A 23,133-nucleotide genomic window follows, 5' to 3' on the forward strand; every position below is an offset into this window, starting at 1 on the left:
TGAGTCAGTAAAGTTAGAAGCAAATCTTGAAAGAAGTAATTCGGCAAGTAATAGGATTTTTTTTCTAACAGGACCTTTGACACTGGTAATTAACTATGGGAATATTCCTCAGCCATGCTTGCCAAATATGTATGGAGCGAAACCACCATTCAGTCCTTTCCTTCCAATAGTTACGTCCGCGCCAAATCCCGGTATTCTGTTGCATAGGTAGATTGGAGTAATTCTATTTTTTCCAATCTGGTAATGTCGGTAACTGTCCGATTCCCCCAAATCGTAAAACACAATAAGCAATCGCCCTTAAGGGGAGACGGAGTCTGTTTCTTCAGAATTTCTCCCGCCACAGCAACGGAATTATTTGGATAATACGGTACTAGACAACTTAAGTTCGGTTATAGATGCTAAATCCATATCGTACTTATTAAAATTTTTGACTAGTTTCGTTTTAAAAGAGGAAAAAAAGATTACACAAACTTTGATTTTTTTTTCCGTCCTCGTCCGTATATTGCGGAGGGAATACGTATCAATTATGTATTGGAGCGGAGCTCAGTCTTCTAAATTATACTGTTTGAACAACGATTCAAAGTTTTATATATAGATAAAGATATTATTAATCACATAAAGATTGTTTTACAGATGGGAGCATAAAGGAATGTCCTCAAAGGAATCGTGTCCGTCGTAGAACGGTTGAGTTAGCAGATGGAGGCTCTCCTCAGGTAGTAAAACCTGTTATTACAGATAGAGAGGAAGTGTCAGAAAATCTTGACAGATCAAGAGTTGATATTAAGACAGTAACACAAAGAAGAAGCGATGAACGAAGAATGAGTGGCGTAGAGCTGGAAGAAAGTATGGAATCTATTTCAAGATTCAATAATACTTTACCAAAGAAAAACAGTTCGGTTTTATCGAAAGAAAAAAATTCAGTAGCACAACAAAACCTAAAAGCAGAGAAAGGAGACTTCATCTCAACTGAAATAAGTCAGGAAGAGTCCGAAAGAAATATATTGGAAGAAAGAGTAAAGACACCGAAGGAGAACCTTGTTGACGTTAAAAAGAAAGTAGACACAAAGGATTCTAGAGGTAAGTTTGTTAGTAAATTATTTAAAATTATAAAGAAGTTGTCATTTAACCATCCTGATTCTCAAACTTCTCAAAGGTTTTTACTTTCATTTTACAGAAGTTAGTGCTGCAAATTGGTGTTCTTGAAAGAGCTCGAAATTTGCGGGACAAAATATTAAAATAAGGAATGAATTTCGTATTCTCTAAATTTCAGTAGCGATTCTTGTACTTATTTTTCTGTAGTAGTTTGATTTTTGTACAGTCCGTAGCAAAAAACCTGCAACATGAGCATGTAAGTTTATTGTGAAACGACGAAGTCTTTTGCTCCAAAATAAGTATGCAGGGGAGGACGCCGAGGTTTCTTCTGGCGTGATTCGTGCCACTTAGACGTTATGTTGATTCCCTGCGCTGTGAGGCATAGTTTCACAAACTTGCATGCTCATGTTGCAGGTTTTTTGCTGCGGACTGTACCAGTTTAATTGGAAACAATTGTTCCAATCGCATGATCGCTGAGTCCTCTTAATCAATATAAATAATCATGTAATAGATTCGCTATTTGTTAAAGTCAATAATACTTCCAGAAAAAAATATTTTGGTTTCGTGGTTTATGAAAGTCAAAAGCGAATAGGTTCTATTTCGAATAATCAGTATCACTATTGACTATTTACCAGCTAACCTGATTTCTGTAGATGACTAGAAAGTCAGAATTTTCAGCCTTCATGGCTCGTGATTAAGAATTGTGATGAGTTTTCCTTTTAAAGCTGGCTTGGAAATATACCTGGTTCAAAGAAAATTTGAAATATGAAAAGGTGTACAGAATTATGTTAAATATGTTTGTAAACTAAAATTGAATAAAGTAAAACAAATCTTTTCGTATTCTCAATAACTTTCTTTCACAGAAGGTGTAAAGCTGTTCAACCATTCTTAGTTAAATAATAATGTATGATATCCTTATCAGATGATCTGGGGAAAGTAACTGAAAAATTATGCTAAGACTTTCAATATAATGCAAACTGATTTTTTGTTTTTGCGTATGAACTTCAGCTTGATTTGAAAAAAGTTATATATGGCTTAGTGATTACTTCATAGAAGATAGATGTTTGTGTGTAAAAGGTATTTTCAGACGTTAGATTTCCAGGATTTTATTTATACACTAGTACATGTGCCCAACTTCGCAAAGACTTCAAAGATCCGAAAGGTATAAAACTCTTAACACGGGAAAATCTGTTAGGTTGACCACCTTACTGGCATTATGACTCACTGTACAAATGGGTACCTTAAATTTAATCCCCCCTCGAATCGCAAATGGAATAAACTACTGCGTACGCGATGAATCTAATATTAAGCTATAGGAAATACAATATATAATAATAGTAATCAGTAGGCGGGTCTGCATCAGAAGAGGTATGTGATAGTAAAGGCATTCTGATATTGAATTCCTGTTATATACTTTGTGCGTTTCAAATCCACATAAGAATAGCATTCTTACTGTCATCAGGGATAATACAGTAATGTTAATGTAGTTATCATTACCATAAACTATTTATTACGCTACGTAGGAGTCACACAAGAAGCATCACTACACACGCTATAGTTGTCTTTCCCATTATCGGCGTTATCTATGAAGAGTGCTTAGGTCTATAGACCAGTGTACCAACAGCTCCTGGTTAATGCACATTCTAAATAATAAACTGTAGACTCCTATCCTGTCCGGTGCAATTACATTGAAAATGACAAAACAATCGTATTGAAGTTCACAGTTCGTGGATTTCGGGAAGAAGCAACTCTTTTCAAGAAAAGTACTTTTGCTGATGGAGACTGTAATAGTTCATGTAAGAAAAGTGTTAAGTGTCCTTAAAGAAACATGTACATATTCTAATATGTATGTTATCACTATACAGTATTTTACATGAAATAGAATAAAATACAGGGTGTCCGAGAAGTCCTTCCCTGATTACAGAAATTGATAACTCAGGCTAGAAATAAGATAGAAATATGAAACTGGTGTTGAATTGTTTACAAACTATAAAAGTTTTGGTCACATCAGTATACTTCCACATGAGCACCCTTGGTAGCACGTAGCACATCTAGGCGATATTCAATTTCTATCCACACATTAGCCAACATCACTGGAGGGATCGATGCAACGACTGTGTTTATTCGTTGCTGCAGGGTTTCAAGATCTGGTACACGTGTTCGGTAGACCTCATCCTTGACATAACCCCATAAAAAGAAGTCTAATGGGGTTATGTTAGGAGAGCGTGGAGGCCAAGCTGTTGGTCCATCACGACCAATCCATCGCCCAGGAAATGTCCTATCGAGATGGATTGGTCGGTGGTGCGTCTTGCTGAAAAACGACATCGGGGCGATACTGAAGCAGCTGAGAAACAGCATACAGCTGCAACATATCCAGGTACACTGCAGATGTGATGGTATCCTCAGCGAAGAAGAATGGCCCGATAATTCGATCGTGCAATAACGCGCACCAAACATTCACCTTTGGACTGCCTCTGGTGAACTCCCTGACCTCCCTGGGGGGTTCTGAACCCCAAATGCGTACATTATGGCGATTCACTACTCCACTGACAAAGAATGTCGCATCGTCGGAAAAGGCAATTCGTCTGAGATAACCATTATCGTCCTCAATACGTGATAGCATTTCGACCGCAAAGTCATATCGACGTGTACCGTCGTCGGGCAACAAGGCCTGAACGAGTTGCACTTTGTAAGCACGAAACAATAAACGTTTGTGTAAAATGTCATGGATAGAGCTTTTTGGCATCTGTAATTCACGTGAGGCCCTGCGCACCGATTTCTTAGGACTTCTCAGAAAAGACTGCCGCACAGCCTCCACCGTGTCTGCTGAGGTTCTTGGTCGACCAGACCTCGGAAGGTCAGCAACCGACCCTGTTCTTGAACTTCTCATACCAGGCTTTAATGCTCTTGACATCAGGTGGAGTCCTCCCAAATGTTGTCTGGAACTGTCTCTGCACCGTGGTTGGTGATCGTGTCTCATGGTACCACAGGACACACTGTGCCTTCTCCTGGTTGGTTGGCATGGCTTCTTGGGCTTCTTACTTACGTACTACAAACCTTAAAAAAAAAAAAAAAAAAAAAAAAAAAAAAAAAAGACTTGGTAAAACAGAACAAACCTAACACAGACAAAAACTATTATAGTTTGTAAACAATTCAACACCAGTTTCATATTTCTATCTTATTTCTAGCCTGAGTTATCAATTTCTGTAATCAGGGGAGGACTTCTCGGACACCCTGTATTGTTTAAGAAGTGTTCTAATGACAATGAGAAAAAGCAGAAAGGCTATTACTCACCGCAAAAAATATGTAGCAGAATTTTCTTCTACATGCAACAGGTAGCGCTTTCGAAAGATGGAACTTCCTTCTTCAGCCTGTGGTAGACTTCAAGAAGGATAAAAACATGAATTAAGGTTAAAAAATGGTTAAAAGGTTAGCATATGTAAAAAAGACAAATCTTCTGTCAAACCTCAAAACATACGGGAATAGAAGCTCACTGACATTGTACACTGCTGTTCACTGTTTTGTTCTTGCTTTCCAAATGGTGAAAGTATGTAGTGAAAAGATTACTCCAAATAATATTTATTTCTCCTGTATTCAGGTTAAGTGAGGGCCTTTCTTTGTGAATATGATATGATTCTTTAATTTTTCGTTCCGTTACTGTTTTTGCTTTTTCAGTTAAACATGATTTCACGATATGATGGTTATAATCTCTAAGATGCGTTGCTAGACTGGATAACTGTTGTGGATTCGAAGATTTCGAGGTACGAACGTGCTCAATTATTCTAGTACAAATGTTCCTTTTTTGTTTGACCTATATACACTTTATCACAGTGACATTTCACCCGATAGACGACACTGCTTTGTAAAGGATCCAAAAATACATAAAACTAATGTTCCATTGAGACCAATAGTAGCTGGTTTTCGTCATCCTGCATATTTACTTTCAAAATGGCTGTGTGATAAACTCGTATCATATAATATTCCAGTTAGATACACGGTTAAAAACAGTTTGGAGTTGAAAACATGTTTGAATTCCTTTGTTGCTGCAAGTTCCATCTATTTGCCATCTTTTGATGTTGTGGAAATGTATCAATCAATATCAGTAGACCTGGCTCTACAGGCAATGGAAATGGCTTTACTTAAATTAAAAGTGCACCCATACGAAATCCAATTAATGTCTCGACTAATAGCCTTTTGTCTAAGGAAGATTTTTTTCCAATTTGAAGACACTGTTTTTCGACAGGACGATGGATTGGATATGGGTAATACCCTTTCCCCAATACTTTCCAATTTGGTACTGGACATGTTTGAAACAAATATTCTTCCTAAATTTTCTTGTATTAGATATTTTCGGTATGCTGATGATACTTTAATTTTGTACAAGGACCCTCAAGAATTAAACTGTTCGGTGAGTTTAATCAAATTCACCTTAGAATAAAATTTACGAAGGAACTTGAAGAAAATGGTGCTCTTAACTTTCTTGACATTACCATTAAAAGACATAATAAATTTGTTACTTCGGTATACTGCAAACCTTCTGCTGGTACAAAATATATCAACTTCAAATCACATTCATGGTTTCAGAAATTAAATGTTTGGAAAAACTTTTTTTTTTTAGGAGAGCTCTTTTACTTTCAGACCTCTCTGAGGTACAATATTACAAATTGGACAGGAAAATGGTTTCCAAAAATCTTTGTTAAAATGGTACAAACAGGTACAATAGGAGATCGTTGGCACCCACCATCAAACAACAACAGATGTCGTAACTGACAAATGGATTGGTGTCCCTTTGGTTCCAAATTTTTCAGCAAAAATCAAGATGATTCTATCGTCGGACTTCACCTGGCTGATATCCCGAGAACATCTCTATAAGAAGATTCTGCAAAGACACAACATAAAAATTTCAGAAGTTCCTCCAAAATCTATAGATAAATACATAACCAATTTTAAAGCATTTTTACTGACCCTTTACAAAGCAGTGGCGTCTATCGGGTGAAATGTGACTGATGAAGTGTATATAGGTCCTCGAAATCTCGGAATCTGCAATAGTTATCCGGTCTAGCAACGCATTTTAGATTATAACCATCATATCGTGGAATCATGTTTAATTGAAAAAGCAAAACAGTAACTGAACGAAAAATTAAAGAATCATATATTCACAAAGAAAGGCCCTCACTTAACCTGGATAGAGAAGAAATAAATATTATTTGGAGTAATCTTTTCACTACATACTTTCACCATTTGGAAAGCAAGAACAAAACAGTGAACAGCAGTGTACAATGTCAGTGAGTTTCTATTCCCGTGTGTTTTAATGTTTGACAGAAGATTTGTTTTTTACATATCCTAATCTTTTAACCATTTTTTTAACCTTTCTTCACGTTTTTTATCCTCCTTGAAGTCTACCACAGGCAGAAGAAGGAAGTTCCATCTTCCGAAAGCGCTACGTGTTGCATATAGAAGAAAATTCTGCTACATACTCTTTGCGGTGAGTAATAGCCTTTCTGCTTTTTCTCATTGAATATAATCACCGCTTGCAATATTGTGATATGTTTTAATGACCTTTGTATACTTAAAACTAATGTACAGGGTATAAATTAATGTAACAAACATCCGGAAGTGATTCCTGACACTGAGATAAGCAACAATGGTTGTATGAACGTATAGCATATTGGTCATATTGGCAGTTAATGAGGGCCGAAAGCATGGAAACATTAAGTTCGAAGCGGTGACTATCTACGTGCAGAGAGAGACAAGCGTGCGCTTGTCGAGCACATCACGAGAGATCAGTGTTCGCCATGGACAGCAATGCATGCATGACAACGCAGGATCGTGGATTGTCGAACACGTTCGAAGATACCTGGGTCATGGTAAACAATTGTACAGGCGTTATGGATACGCTGTTCCAAGTTGACAGGAGTAGCATACACCATACTTTTCATGTCCTCACAGATAAAAATCCAATAGATTCAGGTTCGGAGAGCGGGCAGGCTAATGCACTGGAACACCATGCCCGTTCCAACCTCTTGAAGTTATTGTTCAACCACCGGCGGACACTCACACTGAAGTGCGGAGGAGTCCCAGCATGCGTGTATATATGTTGCGGCGAATCGCTAGAAGAACATTTTCCAGTAATTCGGGCAGTATATCCTGCAGGAAGGTCACATAATGTTCTCCCATTCAGTCTTCGGGATAGCATGAATGGGCCTGTCAGTCGAGCATGGACAATACCATACCACACATTCATTGAGTTCAAGTTGATGTTGATGAGTGACAACCGTACCATCGAGATGTTTATCTGTCAACGTGCGTGTGTTATGCATGTTTACGATATCATCTCTTCCAAATGTGGCCTTATCAATGAACACTACTTATGCGTGAAATTGCATGGGGGTAGTGGTCTCTTGAATGAACCACTGGCAAAATGTTTCACGTGGTTGGAAATCCGCTTCTGTCAGTTCTTGTACCCTTTGAAGGTGGTATGTGTAAGGCACGCCACAGTCATTTAACTAACATGTATTTCAAGGTTAAATTCTCGTACGTGGCTTATCCACAGCTTCTAACACGTTCGTCCGTGTTTGTACATGACGGAGTCTACCAGATTCACATGGGAAGGTAGTGCATTCCCTGTTTTACACATGCGCCGATAAATTGCTGCGAATATCCTGTATAATGGTTGGTGTCTTTTAGGAAAAAGCTTGTGAGAGTCGTGCTGTTTCCGACCATTGCCATCTGCACGATCGTACACGAAAAGCATGTCGGTCTGTTAGCGGTTTGAATAATGCACCATGTTCTTGTCGAGCATTACCGTTTTTTCTATTTAACACTCGCAACATAGTAACCGTACTCATGTATTCTAAAGTCTTGAACACAAGCACCACCTGTATGTGTGTGAACCGAGCAACTACGTATTAAACAATGCCACCTCTAGACTTCCTAGACCGCCATCTCTAAGGTTATTGGTTTTCGATATCTATTGCTTTGAATTTACTGTTCCCACGCTTTCAGCCCCTCGTTAACTCTGCCAACAGACCCAATATGCTTATTATACGTTCATAAGATTTTTTTATGTTTATCTTTGTTAGGAACCACCTCCCGACATTTGTTACATTAATTTACACCCTGTATGCAGGGTGTAACGGGAGGTAATGCAAATATTGCAGTAGGTGATTGTACGTGACTAGTACATGAAAAAAGTTCATATGACTATATATCGCGAAACGCCTAATTTTCGAGTAAATTGGGGAAAAGGAGTAACAACGAAAAACACCACTACGTATTCACCGATTTATTACTAGTAGTACCTTTAATGAAAGTACGTGTTTTGGCGAATGTCCAGTGGTATGTCCTAGTCACGTACAATCACCTACTGCAGTATTCGCATTACCTTCCCTGTATAGTTGAACGTTATGAATACCCTGAGATTATATATATTATTTAAGCTGAAGACCCGAAGAAACAATCTAAAGGAAGAATTCCTGTGCCCATATTTAGAAGACAAGCACCGAACTTCACTGAACTACATAAAAAAGAATTTGATAGAATGGAATCTGTCACAGATTATATCAAGAAAAAAAATGACCGCATGGAAGAAATTAAAGCTGCTAAAGAAAACATTACCTTTTCTGGTTTGAATTCAGCTCAAAAAAGTGCGGTAAGTTGATACATTTTTATATTTTTTTCTTTATATTTGTTTTCTTTATAAGCTATAATATGTAGTGCATGCGAGTCATCCTGGTTTTACTTTGTGGTAAGTAGTGTTCATGCTGTAAGCGTGTGTTTCGTAAACTTGAAACTCTTTGCGTCACTGTGTATAATTTCGATTTGTTTCAACAAGATAAACGCTATTTTTGAGTGAAACCTATTGCTGTTCAAACAAAATAGTGACACACTTCCACCAATTGCTGATCGATGGCGTAGTTTAACACTTGCAAAGTGTTAATGGAAGGAAAAAAGTACCCAATTAAAGATTCTTCACATGCTGTATATATCATTTTTACGTGTTAAGATTTCGCTTGTATAACTTCATCGTTCTGTATTATGTACAAAACAGAATAAAATGTATCTTAGCCATTAAGAATATTAATGCGTTGAACACTCTAGTTCAGGTCTGTGCAACACGCAGCTACCTTCGTTGACTCGTAGGGCTCTGAAATTTAGCATTTCAGGTACTGTGGAAAAGGACGTTCGCCTTCAGATAACAGATAAATAGCAAAGATCCATGACGAACAAATCAAGTTATTTGCTTCAGCAGTATGATAGCTTGTAGCATGAGTGTGTATAGAATTTGTAAATGTTATGTCTTCAAACATAGATCAAATGTAGAGCTGTGGCCCACCAAACTCTACAAATGTTAATACAATTTGCCAACACCAAACGGTTGGGCACACTCTTTATATAGACTTCATTAACCTTCTTTTTACCAAGTGGGCTGCAAACATACCCCAGTGCTAATTATTTTGTTGGTATTGTTGTAAAAATACTTCAAGGATGAGATTCAACGACTTTAAATATTTTTTTTGTATGAATTGTTTTTACATGGAAGGCAATTGTATTGAATTAATTGTCTTCTTAATATTTACAAATTATTAAAGTGGAGTGCAAGTACACACCACCTGGTAAATCATGTTACATTTTAAATATGCATGGTTTCCTCAGCGACCACTAGGTGATTGCTCATTTTAGCTTGCTTTTCATAGTTAATTGTTCCTATCGTACAATTATCATGCATAAATATGGAAGTGTAGTGATAAGTGATGGTATAACGCTTGTACCTTTCTTCTGTCTTGTTCTCTATTTAGAAGATAAATGAGTCTTCGGTATTACACGAATGTTGCTTCTCTCAAATGTTGGGGGGCACGGTGGCTCAGTGGTAGAGCGTTCACCTCTGGTGCTTGGGGTCCCGGGTTCGATCCCAGCCCCCGCCAAGTGAACTTTGTGGTGGACAAACACCGTGCTCGTGGGTTTTCTCGGGGTACTCCCGTTTCCTCCCACTTTCTTCATTCCACCATTTCACTCATCTCTCATTATCACCGTCTCCTTTAGCCTAACCGGCATAACCGTGGGACGTAAAACTTACAGATTTCATTTCATTTCTCTCAAATGTTATCGATAATGACTTTTTTTAGTATTTTCGGGTGCATAGCGATGGTTCGTATTAGTCTAAAGATATGTAAGGTAATATTTTGTGATAGTTCTTGTTTGGCTAAGGCATAGTAGGAACATGTGTAAAGTGTCCTCGCGCCAGAGATAGAAAGGTTCGAACAAGATGTGACGTTTGTGGCAGTTTCATTGTAAACATCACCCAACGAAGGCTCTTAGTGTTTTAATGATAGGAATATTCTTACATGTTTCTGTATTTGAATATATAATAGGCAAGTAATAACTAACTAACTAACTAACTCTATGGCCTATGGAACCCGCAGGTTCAGTGCCGCGTTCACAAAAGCTCTCCACTGACTTCTATCCTTAGCTAATTGCATCCAGTTTCTACTTTGTATTCCTATCTCTGCGAGATCCATCTTAATATTATCCTCCCATCTGCGCCTAGGTCTTCCTAATGGTCGTTTTCCTATGGGTCTTCCAGTCAAGGCTTTGAAAGCATTTCTACTTTCTTCCATTCTAGCTACATGACCTGCCCACCTAAGCCTCCTAGACTTGACGACCCTAACAATGTTGGGTAAACCGTATAAACTATGTAGTTCTTCGTTATGAAGTTTCCGCCATTCCCCATTCTCGTTCCTCTTGGGTCCGAATATTCTTCTCAGGATCCTGTTCTCAAATACTTTCAGTCTATGTTCTTCCCTCTGAGTAAGTGACCATGTTTCGCAACCATACAGAACAACAGGCATGATTATCGTTTTATATATTTTAAGCTTCAAATTTTTCGACAGAATTCGCGACGACAAGAGATTTTGAACCGAATAGTAACACGAATTCCCTGCTTTTAGTCGACATTTAATTTCTTCGTGAATATGATTTTCCTCTGTTAATATTGATCCTAAATATTTGAAAGTATCCACTTTATCAAAAGTATTATTTAATATTTTAACGCCCCCACAATTTGTCGTATTACGGTCCCGACGCACTTCCATGTATTTAGTTTTCTCTGCATTTACTTCTAAACCCATGTCCCTGCAAGCGTTTAATAAGATCTCTGCATTTATTTCTACTGTTCTCCTATCATCCCCTATTAAATTTACATCATCAGCATATGCCATCACCTGGTGAATACCGTTCAACTCTAGGCCCTGGTTGCTATCTTTGATTTTCCTTATAGCGTATTCCAGCACAAAGTTAAATAATAATGGCGACAATGCATCTCCTTGTTTCAGGCCATTTTGGACGTGAAAGCTCGTGGACAAAAATTTTCCTACCCGGACTTTACTTTGGGATTCACTTAAGCATATCTTAATTAATCCAATGGAATCTTGTTTGTGTAGAGAGAAATATTAACAAATTGTATTTTATACAAAACTCAAACTATACTGTTTTTGAGTAAATATACAAATATATGACATTATTTTATATATTGAAGTATTAATTACGCAATAAAGATCCCATTTCAACATTTATGAATTATAATTAAATATTTTTATTAAAAACCACAATGTGTGGGGTGCATTTGCACCCCGCTCGGTAAATAACGTGAAACATTTAAGTTGGTAAAAAGAAGGTTAAAAAAAAAAAACCTCGGACGGCTCTTCAATGGACTATAAAGAGGTTGGTACAAGGTGATACAAAGAAATGGGAAATTTTGAAAATTAAATAATTTCATGAAAACAATTTTTTAAAAATATTTCTCTCATTTAATAGTAAGAATAATGCCATTTTAGAATACAGTACAATTTATTTTTTAAGTTGACCTCTTGCAAATGAGTTCCTTTATCCTTTGCGGCATTAATTCATAAAATTGTCGTCGCATAACATAATTGGGTTTTAGTTCCTGAACGATCTGCAACTTGTATGGATGGCATTGCAAGTCCTGAACATTTAACTATGCAACTGTAAAGATGCTGAGTGACTACGGATTAACTGACGTGGACTTCTTGTGACAGCATCTTGAACAGCTTGGAACAGAACGGTTCATACACGGTCTGGAGGTTTCTTTTTCATTGCCGAACCAGTTTGCTCGAAATTACATGTTTTAATTACATGTGCTGATGGAACACGATCTCCTAAATTAAAATGACGGCGGAATTCTCTACGTGCCCCTTCTCCCTCCACAGTCATTGTTGTAAAACGCTTTGATCGCGAAAGCATATTGCGCACCACTCCAAGCATTCATGAACTAAAGGGCAGGGTGGCGTACGTTATTCATTGTTACCAAACGCCACTGTTGCCAACACAACTTCAAAATTTCGTTTCTTTGAATCGCCCTGTGTATTATTATTAGACATTCTTTTATTTTGTATAGTTACCTTTCAAGTTTTTCTTTACGTATTTTAGAACCAAATATTGTATACAAAAAGATCACTAAATTTGAAATGTTAATTTCTTCTTACAGAAGCAACCATCGAAAGTTTTCACTGCTAATATGATGCCAGTTGCAACGAAATTGAACTTCGACTTCGGTAAGTTTTGAAAACGTTATTTTTCATTTTTCTAATAAATAATCTTGTATTAATAATAACTTTTCATAACTTATTTTTATTCAAGGTATTGTCCGTAAGAGCTATAGAAATGGAAGGATGACAGCAGATTTGTTCAGAATCTGCTAGATGGTGGCCAGGCAAAGAAATTGAAGGTATCCATTTGACAACCCGGTCTCTTAATGAGAAATTTCATATTCAGGATTGTGCTCGCGGGAAGGGATCGAATTAGATTTAAACTGGAAAATGCTATGTTAATTTCAGCCTCATTCGATTCAGCCTGTCTGGGAGCCTTTGGACGTTGGATTGCTACCTGAAATCCACCACCCTGGACTCGAAATAGCTGGGATACATTATAACAGGATAGGAATACGCTATATGTTCCATATATAGCTGTTCGGGCTGATCACATCCAACACCGAACGCTTCTGGCGATGTCAAACGAGACCGTTGTGCAATTGACAGGATTGAACTCTCACGACGTAGATGCCTTAAAGTCGCAGTTTGCTGTATTTGTCATTTTATCTTTAATGTGGTCCTTGGGTATTTCCCACACATACGATTCTGCAGATTGGGATCGGTCCCATCTTCATATGGTTTCTTTGTATGACATTCCTTAGCTTCTAGACATGAGTTTATACTATATATGATAGAATTTTTATAACTGTTCTTTTTCCGAATAATGAACTGGTATCCAGAAGTAAAAGATGGTATCTCCAGATTTGGGCGAAATCTAGTTAACAGTAGGCAAATCATATGACAATGAGTTATTAACTGACAGAAGTAAAAGCATTAAGTGACAATGTCCCTATAATATGGGCAACATTTTACTATATCCATAAGTTTTCAACTTTTAGCCATATAGGAAATCATGGTCTCAAAACCAATTTTTCAGCAGAACCTGTTTTCTACCTTTGAACGGGAATGAAAATAACTTCCGTGACACATGAGTTTCATGATAATGGAGTGCACATTACGGGTGTATGTAACTACCGATTACATGTACGTTCTCGCGTAATGGATAAATGCCAAGATTTATCAGTTTGACAAGTGTCTTAGTCACATAAACAGTGTCAACGTTACTGGTGTATATATATATATATATATATATATATATATATATATATATATATATATATATATATATATATATATATATATATATATAAGCATCAACTATGGTGTCAACAGGGACAAGTGATACATCGGCAAAACTGCAGAGAATGACGCAGGGCTGGTTGAGGGTGCGTTTTGCATTTAGCGACTGGTATGTGCTCACAGACTCAGTACGATTGGTCTGCTAACTACCCAATAAAACTATTCAACTCGAAAACCTATTCATTTAGCGACTCGTCTGAGTGCGAATTTGACTATAGAAATATGTCTTGCTCTGATGTGTCACTATTCTTACCGCACCGCGTGCATGGGCGTGAGTGTTTGGTGGAAACCCAATGAAGCAATGAAGTCCTCGTGCATGGCAACAGTATAGGTCGGTGACAACGAGGGTGTTGTTTGGGGATATAAACATGGCTAGAATTAAATCCCCTTGTGATTATAGATAAACGCATGAATAGTGTAAAGTTTCGCGATTTCTGGAAGGCTGTACACCCTACCATGTTGCACTTTTTCTTCCATGGCGATGGAATCTTCAAAGGCGGTAACCTACTAGCCATTGCGCTTGTTCTGTGTAGGAATGAATCGAAAAATACAGTGCAAACGTCCAGCGTCTTCAATGGCCCCCACATTCTCCGAATCTTAGCCTCATTAGCACGCCATGGAACATCCATCCAGTCCGTCAAGACACCCTTCATCTTGGCATTGATCGTTGGATTATACGCGGCTTGATTAGCCGTACGGGTAGGCAACTACTGACTGATACTCCTGGCACGACAAATCGCCATCTTACGGAAGTCAAAAGGAGAATCTGCACATTATTAGATTATTTGGTCATAATTCATGGTTGGTCAGTACATAATGCATGTACTATATTCATCATAATTTTTAAGAAGTTTAGTTTACCAAATTTCCTTTATATATTTACTCTATCCATGTGTCAGTTCGTTCAGGAAACAAGAAATCTCAAGATCTACTTGACGTATCGCCATCAAAGTTTTGGGAAGGATGTAGAGGGTAAAAAATTAGGAATAATTTGTTCAAGGAGATAATATTCAAACCGAAAATGGTAGAAATAACTATTTCCGATTTTAACATTCATTACTATATAGCAAACATGGTAATAGATAGCGAGAATCAAACTCTAAATGTCCCAAGAATACAATCAATATCTACTCGAATCATTACCAAAACTGGAAGTGGTAGAAATCTATTATAACTTCCGGTTTCAATATTCAGAAAATATACCGCCATACAAACCAAACTCCTTCACGTGGTATACACGTGACACTGCTGCTTGTTTAAAAAGTTGTAGTTTCTCACGAAATTTTCCTTCTAGTTTCCCATCAATTTTAAATATTGATTTTCTTATCTTTCAGGTAACAAGAATGTACCATCAAAGTTCCACTTCAATGCGCCTGCTGCCCGTAAAGCAGAAACACCTATAAAGAAGAATAATACTCAGGCTTATGCGAAAGCAGCTGTCCAAAAAGAACCCCTTAAATCTACCAGGTTTGTATATGTACGAATAACTCCGTGAGAGAAAATGTTTCAAATTATCGTATGTAAAAAGTTTACTTGGGTCACATCACCTTTGCAGATTTCAGATATATATAAAATATAAAAAATTTAAGATTATTTCAGATGTGATTGAGTGCTTGCTTGTAATTGGCAACTTCAAACTTAGAATCTTATGTGTGCTTTGCTCTAACGATACGTAACAAACTTATGTTCTGTAGTTGTGCGCATTATATCTTCTGTTTCGCTTGTGTAGTGGAATGTTATATCAGGGTTCCCACTCCTGGAAATCCTGGAAATGTCCTTGAATTTATTTTGTCCTGGAAACATTTTGGAAATGCCCTTCAAAATGCATTTCTGTCCTTGAAATTTACAGAAATACTGAATGTCAGATTTTTCATAATTACATGTATAATGAAGATTTTAATTGATTGCATTTTTGTTTTTAATTGATTGCTATTTTGAATAATTGTCATGATCCTGTATATGCGGGTGGTTGGTGGACTTTCTCCCAACAGAGTGGTTGGCTGAGAGAACTTCTCTTCTTTCATCCATGTCTATCCATCTTTTGTCAATCCATTATTGAATGCTGTCTTCACTAGCATTATGCTCCAGAAACTGTGCTTTGTACCAGTATCAATCCTCCTTAATCAGTCTATTTTCGCAACAGTACTTCCTTTTCAGTAAAATTTAATATCAATGCTATTTGTGATAAGGTGGTATCTAGGTAAAACTCCAGTTCCTTGCTATACCAAAGAAACTTGCATGTGAAGCAGAACAAGTCTTGCTTTATTTTGACAAGGTCAAATTCTATTCGTAGAGCAACTTCGCTAAAGAAAGGGATTATGTCTGTACATAGGTAGATGAGGAAATCACACAACTCATACTCAGTTGAAAAACTTGTAATATAATTCTTTTTCCCCCTAATTATAGCTGTCACACTGATACGCAATGAAGATGGCATGTACGAAAAATAGATTTTTGTTGTTTGTAAATTTGTTCAGTGCATACTTAAAATGTCATGTAGAAAGAATGAAAATACATATGCTGGATGAGGGTGGATAGGTGGTTATAAGGGGGAATTGGGAGCTAAAAATAAAAAAAAAAAGCACATTACGCTAATATTCACTGGATAATATACTGTACTTTTCATTTCACTGTTGAGTTTGGAACCTACAGTTGCAATTCTGTTATACTTTCCTCTATAGAAGTCCTGGAAAATTGGTGATATATCCTGGAAAGTTTTTGGGGAAAGAGTGGGAACTCTGTATATTGATGAATCTTCCACAAACTGCAGTTGGATCAACGATCCAATGGGAAATTTGTTTTCGACACAGACGTAATTCCAGCTTGTTTTCCATTTCTACTAGTTTCAATTTTACAGTTTGCTGTTCTTATCACACAAGTAAAAGGATTTTGGAATACGTTACTCGTATTTGATCTTCTGTTTTCATTGTAATGCATTTTTAATTCACAAAGAGGTTTATTTCGGAAGTGTTTGAGTTGATTAAAATAGTTGATAAAGTTGCACATCAGCGTATGCATTGGATCTGTACTCAATGGATAGCCGGGCTCATTTCGTTGGACTCTTGTTCTTCAGATAAGGGATACGTGTATAGGTACACTTCTGTTCACGAAAACCTAAACTATCTTCCAGATACTAAATCCGAAAAGATAACCCTGGATCCTTACGAATTCTCTTTAGATCTGGATCATTTTTCCTACATTTTACAATAGTCAGGGGTGGAAATCGCACCATAATATTGTAGTATGTATTAAAATTTCGTTGTAAATAAATAAAATAGCTACAAGACAGAAAGTCGCAAATGTGATAAATTATGTACACTTTTAATCTAGACGTTTTGAAAAGCGATGGAATAGGGGAAATACACTATATGATCAAAAGTATCCGGACACCCCCAAAAACATGTTTTTCATATTAGGTACATTGTGCTGCCACCTACTGCCAGGTACTAATTATCAGCGACCTCAGTAGTCATTAGACATCGTGAGAAAGCAGAATGGGGCGCTCCGCGGAACTCACGGACTTCGAACGTGATCAGGTGATTGGGTGTCACTTGTGTCAGAAGTCTGTACGTGAGATTTCCACACTTCTAAACATTCCTAAGTCAACTGTTTCTGATGTGATAGTGAAGTAGAAACATGAAGGGACACGTACAGCACAAAACCGTACATTCCGACCTCGTCTTTGACTGACAGAGACCTCCAACAGTTGAAGAGAGTCGTAAAGTGTAATAGGCAGACATCTGTCCAGACCATCACACAGGAATTCCAAACTGCATCAGGATCCATTCCAAGTGCTATGACAGTTAAGCGTGAGATGAGAAAACTTGGATTTCATGATCGAGCGGCTGCTCATAAGCCACACATCACGCAGGTAAATGCCAAACGACGCCTCGCTTGGTGTAATGAGCGTAAACATTGGACGATTGAACAGTGGAAAAATGTTGTGTGGAGTGACGAATCATGGTACACAATGTGGCGATCAGATGGCAGGGTGTGGTATGGCGAGTGCTCGGTGAACGTCATCAGTCAGCGTGTGAAGTGCCAACAGTAAAATTCGGAGGTAGTGGTGTTATGGTGTGGTCGTGTTTTTCTTGGAGGGAGCTTGCACCTCTTGTTGTTTTGCCTGGCACTCTCACAGCGTAGGCCATTGATGTTTTAAGCACCTTCTTGCTTCCCACTGTTGAAGAGCAATTCGGGGATGGCGATTGCATCTTTCAACACGATCAAGCATCTGTTCATGCTGCACGGCCTGTGGTGGAGTGGTTACACGACCATAACATCCCTGTAATGGACTAGCCTGCACAGAGTCCTGACTTGAATCATATAAAACATCTTTGGGATGTTTTGGAACGCCAGCTTCGTGCCAGGCCTGCCCGATCTACATCGATACCTCTTCTCAGTTCAGCACTCCGTGAAGAATGGGCTGCCATTCCCCAAGAAACCTTCCAGCACCTGATTGAAAGTATGCCTGCGAGAGTGGAAGCTGTCATCAAGGCTAAGGGTGGGCCAACACCATATTGAATTCCAGCAGTACCGATGGAGGGCGCCATGAACTTGTAAGTCATTTTCATCCGGATAATTTTTATCACATAGTGTATATCCACAATGCTTAACCATCCGCTTCACGCGATTTGCTAATTGTTTCACCGTCAATTCGAATGTCCCCAAAACATACATTTGTCTAGTTACCTTCCTTGAAGTGAAAACTAAGAAGTAATTTATGAAAGACGCATCGAAATTAGCACGCTGAAAGCAATAATATTTGGCGTTAATAGTATTCAGACATACAGACAATGAGAAGAATCTTTAAGATAATGAATTTTCTTAATAATAATAATAATAATAATAATAATAATAATAATAATAATAATAATAATAATAATAATAAAATGTTACTTCATCTCTAGTGCGTAGGGTCCCTAGACTTTGCGGTGGACAAATGTCATGAGTTTGAGTTCTCAGGTCTTTCGTTTCCTATCACTTTCTTCATTCTACAATTATCATCCATTTCATTGTCACTGTCTCCTTTAGCCTCGATGTGTAATCGTGAGACTTGAACTAAAAAAAAAAAAAAAAAGTTTGTGTTTTTAAATTATACCCAAGAAAAACTATTTTAAGCTAAATTTCATGGCATGCCAGAAAGAGATGGATATTTTAAATGCAAGAATTTGTAGATAATGTGATGTGATGTTTCATTATGTTAAAATAACTCAGTATTTTAAGTTAATAGTATCTGACAACTGAAACACAGATCGGATTCTTGTAACAGCATTTTTTATTAGAATTTCAGTAGTTTCATGTTTATGTATACTTAATTTACGTCATTTCGCACTTAATAACAATCTCACACGCTAATAAAAATAAGAAATTTTGCACTTCGCTTCTCGTTCCTTTACTTTTCTGAGATACACCAATGCTAGTCCACAACTGCATTCATGTTTAAGTTACTTTTATTTGTTTGTCTCATACTGATGTACCTGTATCATATTTTCTTTATATTGCACAACTTAATACAATGCATGCTCCTGTATATATCCAAAATAAAATTTCCAACCCTAAGATCATCCGAATCTGACATTTTAACTTTCTTTCATGAATTCTTAATTTTTTTTCTTCTGCCATGAATTTACCTTGCAAGAAACTGCCGTATTGTAATATTAGAACATATTTGCATGTTTATGGAGTAAACCTTTGAAAATAGCTTTTGGAAAACGCGAATTGCACACTTCATTCCCGTTTTCCTGCTTGAACTAGCAAGGAAAGAAACGCGCAGTGATAAAATAGTCGGGTGGTAAGCTGCATAGAAAATACGAAAGTGGGTTAAAACCCAAGATCGGTGGTTCGAATCCTCGAGTTTTTTCTAAAAACTTGATAGTATGTCAGAAAAAATGTCATTACGACATAATGCACGCCAAGAAATACATGCTTTATAATCGTCTACATTAGGAATCCACAAACTTGACTACTTTCTAGCTTGGGGCGATGGTTCAGTGGTAGAGCGTTCACCTCTGGTGCTAGGGGTCCCGGGTTCGATCCCAGCCCCTGCCAAGTGAACTTTGTGGTGGACAAACAACGTGTGCGTGGGTTTTCTCGGGGTGGGTTTCCTCCCACTTTCTTCATTCCACCATTTCATTCATTATTCATCCTCACCGTCTCCTTTAGCCTAACCGGCATAATCATGGGACGTAAAACTCAGATTTCATTTCATTTTTATTTTCTAGCTTTGCTCTAAATTGTAACGAGCGAAGCGATAGTAAGATGCTGTAGATTGAGTTAATTGCGAATGAGAAACACGCTAAATCAGTGTCTGCACAAAAAATGAAAAAAGTTCACGGCTTTATTTTCTTAATGAGGTTTGTTTATATATATATTGGAAATTAGCTGAAATGCCCGTTCATTGCACGGGGAGTATTGGTTTATGGATAATATTTGAACTACTATCCCCGTAGGTTCCGCATTTCATAACCCATAAGGTGCTCTATTTTTTCACATTTTAAACTCTCCTACCCCATTGGGATATGTCCCTTAATATGGCATGATAAAACATTGAGGCAGAGGTAATGTTCCAAGGTTCATTTCAAATGAGTAAGCGGTTTTCCATTATGTGATCACGAACAACGGATTAATCTATTCCAATGCGGCGAATAAATATAGAAATTGCAACTTTCATCCCCTTAAAATTGGAATTTTGCAAAATGCTAGTACACATGTCCGCTTATTTGTAATGAAGAGTTTAAATACAGATTTTGATCTTCATAACTTGAGAGGTTCATAAGATACTCTACGTACCGCATTAATTTTGAACCTCATACTCCTTTAGGATAGAATCTTCAATCAAATCAGTTATTAGAATCTATTTCGAGGTTAATACTAAGTATGCTATAAAATTAATTTCGAAGTTTTCAGCTATTTTTCTGTGATACGATCACAAACAACAGACAACAATCGTTTCAATTCTTGGGGGGATACTCTTTCCTCTTAAAAACTGATTTTTTTAAAAAGCACTGGGACACTTGTCCGCTTATTTTTGAATGAGTTCATATACCGAGCTTCAACTCTCTAACTTCAGTGATTTATGTAGTACTCTATTCTGGGGAAACCATTTGAATCAGCTTTACTTCCCTTAGCCATACATATTTCAGAAAATTCCCTTCTTACTCATTGCTCTCATAATAAAAAAAGTTTTTTTTTTTTTTGTGCCTAGGTCTCACGTTTCTACATACATTAACATGGCCAAAACTTTCAGTAATTCGCTTACACTCGTACATATAATCGTTCATATTGGCCCCCTTCCCATTCAACAAGCGTAATTTCCGAAAACTGAAATACCGGTTTCCTTTATTTTTAATTAAAAGTTGATGTAACGAATTCCACATCTTCAACTTAACCGAATTCTTGCATTAAGCGTTTTCTGAGTAAATAACGGAAAATTCTAATATAGAAATTGCCCTCGTGCCTTTTTCAGAATCAGAAGTTTCACAGATGCTGAAATATGCATTTAGTTTATGTTTAAGAGTTTATATATAGATTTTCACATCTCCAACTTAAGCAGATAAAGAAAGCGAAATTTGGATGTTATAAAATCGACTCCTGTTTTCCCCTTTAGGAGGGGAATTTTCGAAAACAGACATATTTCCTTTTTCTTATTTAAAAGTTTATAAACCGAATTTCAGATCTCCATCTGAAGCTTATCTCCACATTCAGCATCTTGTGAATAAATGAAGGGAAATTTTAATAACAAAGAAGTTGTCCCCCATTCCTCATTTAGAAGCGAAGTTTTCGAAAAAAAAAGTGCTCTTTTACTTACGAGCTTACATACCGAATTTCACATCTTCAACTTAAGTAAATCCTCACATTAGCCATTTCCTGAATTAAGAATGGGAAATTTGAGTATATAGAATAGAGTACTACATAAATACTCAAATTTGTCCCTTAGAAGCTGAACTTTCGAAAACATAAACACATTTTTCCTTGTTTTTAATGAAGATATGCCGAGTTCTATCTTTAACGCCAAAATACACTAATCTAGGGAAATTTTGAGCACCTATTTATTCCCTTTAGAATGGATATTTCCAAAAATAGTTTATTATCCCGTACTTTCGTGACAAAAGGAGTATTCTATTAAAAAATTCACATTATTATCTATAGTAGTATGGCTTGGTAGATGATGACGCGTCACCTACTTCTTTTATAGTACTACTGATAAAAAAAAAGAATATTACTCAGTTCGGACTTAATATTTTGTGCTGGACAAATTCGTGTATATAAATAATAATAATAATAATAATTTTATATATATATATATATATATATATATATATATTAGGGCGGAGCGAAAAATCACTTTTTTATATATTGAAAACGCAATAGTGCGGAAAAGTTGTTAATTGATGTTGATAAAATAATGTAAAAATTTCGTCGCTGAAATCGAATATCTTCGGGTGGCGAATCGCCAAAAAAGATTTTGTGTCTATAAGGTATGCAAACCCGCAAACAGCACTCTTTTGCGTTTCTGGGGGCCGCGGTGGCTCAGTGGTAGAGCGTTCACCTCTGGTGCTAGGGGTCTCGGGTTCAAACCCTGCTCCCGCCAAGTGAACTTTGTGGTGGACAAACACCGTGTGCGTGGGTTTTCTCGGGGTTCTCCCGTTTCCTCCCACTTTCTTCATTCCACCATTTCATTCATTACTCATTATCACCGTCTCCTTTAGCCTAACCGGCATAACCGTGGGACGTAAAACTCAAAAATTTCAAATTTCATTTCTTTTGCGTTTCTACGGTAAATGAACAAAAGTATAACCTACATTTCTTAAGTTAAGTAATATATAAAACATAAGAAATATTTTCTGCATGATTTAGGCGCATTTTGGGTCACACACTAGTCAATTTGATCAAAATAACAATCTACTTAATACAAAATACATATTTTTTCTGCACCTCTTTGCTTATTTTAGCGAAATGACCCAGGACCCACAACGAGGACGTGGGTGCCGGTCAGGCCCCTCCCATGCCCACTCTACCACTCATACACGTATGTTCAAATTTAGATCTTTGGTTATTTGCAGAGCATAGTTTGCCTTTGTTTCTACTTTTGTGTTTACAAATCGATATTTTTAGTTTGTCTGATAAAACCATTTCTGCCACAAATTGCTGCAGATGCTTCTGTTACAAGTTTCACGCAGCGTTCTGTACTCGTAATGCGACAGGAATATTTTAAAGCTCTTTTTATGACTGGATGTTCACGGTTATTATTGTAGATTTCAAGTTCTTTGTTGGAAAACAAGACAACGCTTGAGGA

General features: G+C 37.1%; 1 protein-coding gene across 1 annotated transcript in view; it reads left to right on the forward strand.

Moving 5' to 3' along the window:
• Positions 1 to 23,133, forward strand: part of LOC145664416 (uncharacterized) — an 88,184-nt gene that overhangs the window by 51,059 nt on the left and 13,992 nt on the right. The window contains exons 7-10 of the mRNA XM_081731099.1: positions 634 to 1,077; positions 8,532 to 8,743; positions 12,596 to 12,662; positions 15,173 to 15,305. Coding sequence (XP_081587225.1) covers positions 634 to 1,077; positions 8,532 to 8,743; positions 12,596 to 12,662; positions 15,173 to 15,305 — 856 coding nt within the window. The remainder of the gene's footprint in view (positions 1 to 633; positions 1,078 to 8,531; positions 8,744 to 12,595; positions 12,663 to 15,172; positions 15,306 to 23,133) is intronic.

This window comes from Thermobia domestica, chromosome 11 (genome assembly GCF_964235325.1).
Source record: "Thermobia domestica chromosome 11, izTheDome1.hap1.1, whole genome shotgun sequence".
In the NCBI taxonomy this organism is placed as follows: domain Eukaryota; kingdom Metazoa; phylum Arthropoda; class Insecta; order Zygentoma; family Lepismatidae; genus Thermobia; species Thermobia domestica.